General features: G+C 42.5%; 1 protein-coding gene across 2 annotated transcripts; it reads right to left on the bottom strand.

Annotated features, from left to right (window-relative positions):
* Positions 1 to 1,764: 1,764 nt before the first annotated feature.
* On the bottom strand, positions 1,765 to 4,453 carry tmem82 (transmembrane protein 82). Of its 2 annotated transcripts, XM_084916225.1 has the most exons (6): positions 3,953 to 4,452; positions 3,777 to 3,846; positions 3,415 to 3,613; positions 2,837 to 3,251; positions 2,469 to 2,656; positions 1,765 to 1,973 (listed from the first exon to the last, which is right to left on the bottom strand). In XM_084916225.1, the coding sequence occupies exons 1-6, from the start codon at positions 4,044 to 4,046 to the stop codon at positions 1,893 to 1,895; spliced, it is 1,047 nt and encodes a 348-aa protein (XP_084772351.1). In that variant the 5' UTR covers positions 4,047 to 4,452; the 3' UTR covers positions 1,765 to 1,892. The 2 variants fall into 2 exon arrangements, with proteins under 2 accessions (XP_084772351.1, XP_084772350.1); XM_084916224.1 differs by having other exon boundaries at positions 1,765 to 2,656; positions 3,953 to 4,453.
* Positions 4,454 to 6,388: the final 1,935 nt, after the last annotated feature.

Below are 6,388 nucleotides of genomic sequence, written 5' to 3'. Positions count from 1 at the left end.
TGAACAACTATTTTCTCCACATTGTGTTGTGCCCAAATCCTCCTTGGAGCTGAATTGTTTTATTTTTTATTTTATTTGTAATTTTTTGCCTGTGGAAAATGATCACTGGCTTGTTTGGTTTGAAAAAAAAAGCTGCAACTACAGCGGGGCATTATTCTGCTTTTGTTACTATATTAAGAATACTTAAAGGGAGAAGTGCGCCTGCGTTAAAATGCAGTAACAGGGGACACGCGAAACTGCTTTGCGCATGCGTCCACTGTGCCTATCAGATGAAGACAGAACAATCTGGAAATCTCCAGAGGAGGTTACAACGGCGCTCAGTCAGTTCTATGGGCATTTTCACCGTACTCGGGTGCTCAGAGCGTCCTCCCTATGTCTACTGAAAGCGTCCTGATGTGGAACTTTACTCCATTAAAAGTCTAATAAACCTCTGGGAGTACAATTTCTCATTTTGGTGGATCGACTAGACACCAAAAAACTAAATTTCATCTTCAGTGATTTTCAGATGTGGATTATCGTGGAAACTGGACCGTCAGGCTAATGTTTCCCCCTGTAATTTTTTTTGACACGGGATGACGGGACTGACATAACAAAAACCCTCTCATGGAATATGTTTCTGTCTGTCCACAGCTCTCAATAAAGACAGATCTAATGGGCATAACACCGGCGACACATTGTGGATTTAATTCGATATGGGTGTTAAATTGTCACACGAAGTCAGGCTTTAACCTTGGCTACTGTTATTGAGACAATGTAGCACAGACTGGAAGGGCGGTATCTCAAACTTCCTCATAAAAAAGCCCCTTTGAGTGTAGCCTAATAAAGCGAATTTGGTGCCATTACAACAACAGTGTGAATTAATACGGCTTGCTAGCTATTTAACAGTGTGTTTGTCCAACAAAATGGAGCTAAGGTCGACGCATAATCAAGTAAACTAGCTTTTTCTTTGTCTAACGCCATTTTGTGTGTCTTTGGAGCACTAACGTTGTCGTCAGCCATTTTGCCTTTTCTTTTCAAGCACACAGCCTTTGAACACTAGCAGAGCACAATGGTGTTTGCGGGCCTGTCGCGGGGAAATAAGTGAACAAACAACAAAACAATAAACGAATAAGCTTACCCACTGCCCAGGCTGTGTGGTATGCAGTTATTGGATGTTTGCAGTCATGTCAGTACTGCACTTAGTAATGTTAGCTCCTCTGTAGAGAGTGCATTTACCTGCTGTAACAGCGACTGCTTTAATGGTTAAAAACGACGACGTGATATGGGAGTCTAAATTTACATTTTCTGTCGGGTTTTTTTTTTTCAATAAATGGAATAATTTCCTATTTTGTGCAGCTTTATTATTACTTCTGTTTCTGTTGAATGCCTACCTTATACTGCAAGGATAAAAGAAAGGAGTTCAGCATTGGTGAAATATAAAAAATACCATTTAGTTTGGGTTTTATATTGCTTCTCAACTGAAAATGCTGGGAAATGCGAAATCTACTGAATAAAAAAATAATACTTTGACCTTAATCTGCTCTACTGGAAATGATCTCAAACGGTAAATCTTCCCAAGAGGTCACACAGACCCAGACAACCATTATTGTTGAAACAGTATGACTAACCAGCAGGAAGAAAACAAGCTTAAAAACACATCCTTAGCATCCTAAGAAGTAAAATGAACTCCAGGACTTGTTGAAAGGCTGCCTATTGAATAGTTGTTGATAACCATGAAATTGTTCTTTTAGAAAATGTGAAAAGACTGTAAACATTCCTTACATGATGAGTTGTGTCAAATATTTAATACAAAATGCATACTACATTGTAGGTAGAAAGCAACGTTGCCTTGATATGATTTCCACTAAATAGTGCCATTAAAGAGACGTGCAGGCTTTAAAATCCCAGAGTGCCTATCTCTGATGCTCCTTCTTAAAGGCTCGTGGTTTTTGCTGACGCTCCCTCCTTCTGTACTCTGTATAATCCTCTTCATCCTGTGTGAACACAGCAAAATATGATGCTAGAAACATGGGTGACTGAAGACATGATGTCTGCTGTTAAGCTACAGCCAGACATATAGCTTAGTGAATGATGTAGCCATGATTTCTTGATATGCATGATTCTCAATCACCACATGAGCTACATTTTAATAGCAAAACAGACCCGACTCACCTTAAAAGTCGATTCAAATGCAAGGTTTTTACATTTGTTTTATTTTGCATTATACTTTGTTTAAACCCCACAACTTTAAATAGGTCAGCTCAGTGAAAGGAAAAGTAGACTCAGTATTCTGAGTCAGAGATCACGTTGACCTGAATCTGTCTTGGGGGTCTTAAACCTTCTCCACCCGGGATACAAGTTGGAAAAGTCGAGTGTCATCTTGAGACTCATCTAATGAACATATTGATATTCTGCTCCAGTTTTGGGAGGCCTCGGTGGGAACGAAGTGCTTTTGGCCCCGTGTGCCGCTCCCAGGGAGACTCACTGACCTGTGAGGATGCTGCATCCAGCAGATCCTTGGTGGGGAGTAGACAGCTAGCCTCTCCGAGGAAACATATTAGGATGTGGAACACGTCTGCCCAGCGTCCAACAGTCAGCATCAGGACCGTCAAACCCCCGAGACGCACCACCACTGCGTTGAGGACAGCCTGGCTGCTAGGCAGACGATGTTGCTCTTCTACAGAACCATGACATTAGAGGACTATTAGGGAGAAGTATTTGATTTACATTTAAACAAACTAAAAAAATGTCTTAGATTAGCCACAGATGCTGTAGTGATTAGTCAGGTGAATTGAGAAGCAAGTGATGCTACTGGCATATCGCTTTGTAAGGGCTTATGTCTTTAAATGTTTCTCACCCTGCATGTACACCACCAACAGCGTATAGCAGATAGTAAGTGGTGTCCAAAACCTAAGGGCTTCTGTTGCAGAGAGGAAATGTTGGTTGATGGTTGAAACAGCAGCCAGCACAGCCACAGAGAAGGTAATGATGATGGTCCTGCACAGCATGGGCAGCAGGGAGCTGCCCGATGTGAGGAGGCTGATGCAAATGCCGCAGTAGCCCTGTGAGCTGTGGAGTTTATACAGAGCTATGACATGGTGCAGCAGGTTTGTGGCCTGCCTAGCCAGAAACCAGCTGAGTGCTGCTGCCAGGAGCAAGCATAGCCAGCGCTGCGCCGCCCCCTCGTGTAGAAAGTGCAAACTGCAGGTTAGGGCGCAACCCAGAGAGAACTGGCTTTGAACTAACAGCTGCTGCAGAAATTTCCCCGACTCCTGGGAAAAAAGAGGAGCACGAGTGATGAATGAATCAAAGCAGACGGCGATGGCTGTCGCGAGTCATCCTGACACCAACTCAGCAGAGTAAGCCACAGAAAAATCACCTTATACAGCTGAGGCATATTCATATATATTTTTTATCACATAATTGGTTTCTTACTGGTCCAGCTGTAACCAATCCAGAGACAGCTCGAAGACAGAATTCTAGTACCACCAGTGAGGCCACACGGGAGCCCACTACACACAGTATCCCAGTTACAAAGAGAAACTGAAGCAGCCCAGTAAGTCCAGGTTTTGTCCTTATCGGATGACCGGATGTCTTCTGAGTTGATGTGTCTTCACCATTTTTTTTACTCCAGCTCCAAGTTGTAGGGAGGAGAAAAAAAAGTCACATCAAAGACATAAAAATAAACTGTGTGGACGATGAAATCCCTTTAAAATCAATTATTTTTAAAAGTGAAAATGGGAAATTCTTCAGCAAAACACCACATAAGTCTGTACACAAGAGGCAGCCTCTCTCACCTCTCCTCCAAGAATAAATGCACTCTCAACAGGGAGCACAGCACAGAGATCCCACATGCAGCTACCAGCCCTGCAGGTCAGATAGCCGTGAATTTCGAGCACAAGTAATAACAAACCTCAGACATTTACTCTTTTAATAAATGGCCTGCAGCCGTGCTGAAGGATGAGGAACTCACCTTGGAGTAAACTTTCCAGTGGATTTATATCTAGAGTCAGCCACCCTGGTAAGAAGTAGGAAGTTGGAAGAAGCCATGTGATGAAAGATAACATAGTACTACCTCAAGGGAGGAAAAATCACCTCGAATGTCTATAAAAGTAAGCTACTTTAAGCATCTGCACTCTCAAGATTCATCTTTTATGGTTCTTAGATCGCGTTACAGTGTTGTGAAGTATCAGCTCAGCGCTTCCGTTTTCTTTCTGTTGCCCCAGCGTTGTGCTTTGCTCACCCAGAAGCCTGTTCTGTGTCCTGTACCAAAGTTCAACTGAGTGTCAGTGGAGCAGAGGCACCCTCAGGACTGAGTCATGGCAAGATAGTGGAGGTTATTGCACCATGGGAAAGACTTTACACTCTCTCTGAAATATAGTCGCAAGCATTAGCTGAGTTCTGTGGTGATCTGCACATAACAGCGTGGGATTATTCAGATGGCATTAAACACAAGAAACAGTTGTAGACTTGCAATATTATAATAATATGTGAAAAGAAATTAGAGTGTGCACAGTAATTACCTAAAGAGTTATACCAAGTGTGTGGGATGAGGTGTGTAATGGTAGATTTAAAGTTGGGGGAAGATGGAGCTCAAATATAGCTGCAAGCACAAGTTCAAGTGTCACGTTTCTACAAATATTATTTTATCTCATCAAGAAACAGTTGTTTGAAGAAAAATATACAGCAGTGTGCAAAAGTTTTAAGTCACCTCTTGTGTTTATGTTGAAAATTAGAAATTTATTGGAAAAATGCAAAGGTACAAAGAAATCGTCAGGTGTCGGCTGTGTGCAGGCAGGAGTTGGACCCAAAATGCAGGCTTTCAGACACGAGGGATGAACTCAAAATCACAGCTTAATTGGCTGGAAAGGAAAATGCGTGCAACACAAAAACTAAACTGGGAAAGAATAAGTTAAACTCACAGGGGAAACACAGCCATGAGGGACGACGGGACACTGACTCAGAGAAACACAGGGCTGAATGAGACACAGAAGGAGAGTACAGCTGGGAGAAATCAGAACTGACGAGACAAGGAAGCAAAGCAGGATACACTCACATGAGACACAGACCTTCAAAGTAAAACAGGAAGTATAACACTGAGACACGGTGGAGACAGAGCAACTAAGAAACACAGAGACATAAACCATAAGGCAGAGAACTCTAAGAACCAAAAGGCTAGAGATGAAAAATAATACACAGAGGGAAACACAAAGCACGGAACACAAGAAACTAGACTCAAGGGAGTAACTAAAGACCAACAATGAGAATACAAAGTGACAAAAACACAGGAAACTCAAAACACTCAGTCAAAAACCCAGGACCCTAACAGAAATACAGTATAACAGTTTGTACAGTACAGACTTGACAGTCAGTGTTTGGTATGAACACCGTTATTTTTGAACACACTCTGATCTCTCTTCGGCAGCTTTCTCGTCATGTCTTTAAGTAGTTTTCAGGAATAGTTTTCCAGGCTTCTTTAAGGACAAGGGTCCCCAATCCCAGTCCACGAGGGCCAGTGTCCCTGCAGGTTTTAGATGTGCCCTTGATCCATCACAGCTGATTTGAATGGATAAATTACCTTCTCGACATGTCCTGAAGTTCTCCAAAGGCCTGGTAATGAACTAATCATGTGATTCAGGTGTGTTGACCCAGGGTGAGATCTAAAACCTGCAGGGACACCAGCCCTCGTGGACTGGGATTGGGGACCCCTGTTTAAGGACATCTGAAGCTCTTCTTTGGATGTTGGCTGGCTTTTGTTCTGTTCTCTGTCAACATGATCCCACCCTGCTTGATTAATGCTGGCGGCCAACCCATGACTGTCAGTGTTCCACTGTTTGTGTGTTATTCGGTGTGTTTATTCAGTTATGCTTTTACTGCATTGGCAGTGTGTTTGGCAATGACTTTAGGGCAATGATCCAAATCACACTCTTTCCAAATGGTAGTGTATGGTGGCTCAAAATCAAAATCTGTGTTTCTGTGTTCATAATTTCATCAGTTTTGACAAGACTGGCTAAAAGGTGTCCCTAAACCATGACAGAGCCTCCACAGTGTTATACATATGGCTGTTGACATTCACTTGTTGTACCTCTTTTCTGACCTCCTCCTTCTATAATGAGAGTGATTCCTTAAGAATGGCTTCCTGACAGCCACCCTTCCACTGACACCATTTCCTTTGAAGCTTCAGTGAACAGTGGATGGATCAGCTGAAGGGCCAGATCCATCCCTCAGGTCTTATGTCAGGTCTTTTTTAAGGACACGCTACTCACCATGAATCACCTTGTCGTTGCAAAAATTACTATTGTATCCCTGCTAAATTGTGTCATCTTTGATATTTAGACTCAGTGAAAGAAACTGGAACAAATTGCGTGTTTTCGTCACAGTCTTGTAGTAACCAAGTGCCATAAGATAC

Source organism: Perissodus microlepis, chromosome 20, assembly GCF_051167445.1.
Source record: "Perissodus microlepis isolate ML-2025 ecotype Zambia chromosome 20, ASM5116744v1, whole genome shotgun sequence".
Taxonomy (NCBI): Eukaryota; Metazoa; Chordata; class Actinopteri; order Cichliformes; family Cichlidae; genus Perissodus; species Perissodus microlepis.
This window is presented reverse-complemented; position numbering and strand designations above follow the sequence as displayed.

Coding starts and splice junctions, on each gene's coding strand:
- tmem82 (XM_084916224.1), bottom strand. CDS start 4,046: ATGTTATCTTTCATCACATGGCTTCTTCCAACTTCCTACTTCTTACCA. Junction 3,614..3,776: donor CATTTATTCTTGGAGGAGAG/GTGAGAGAGGCT, acceptor TACAACTTGGAG/CTGGAGTAAAAAAAATGGTG. Junction 2,657..2,836: donor GTTGGTGGTGTACATGCAGG/GTGAGAAACATT, acceptor ATGGTTCTGTAG/AAGAGCAACATCGTCTGCCT.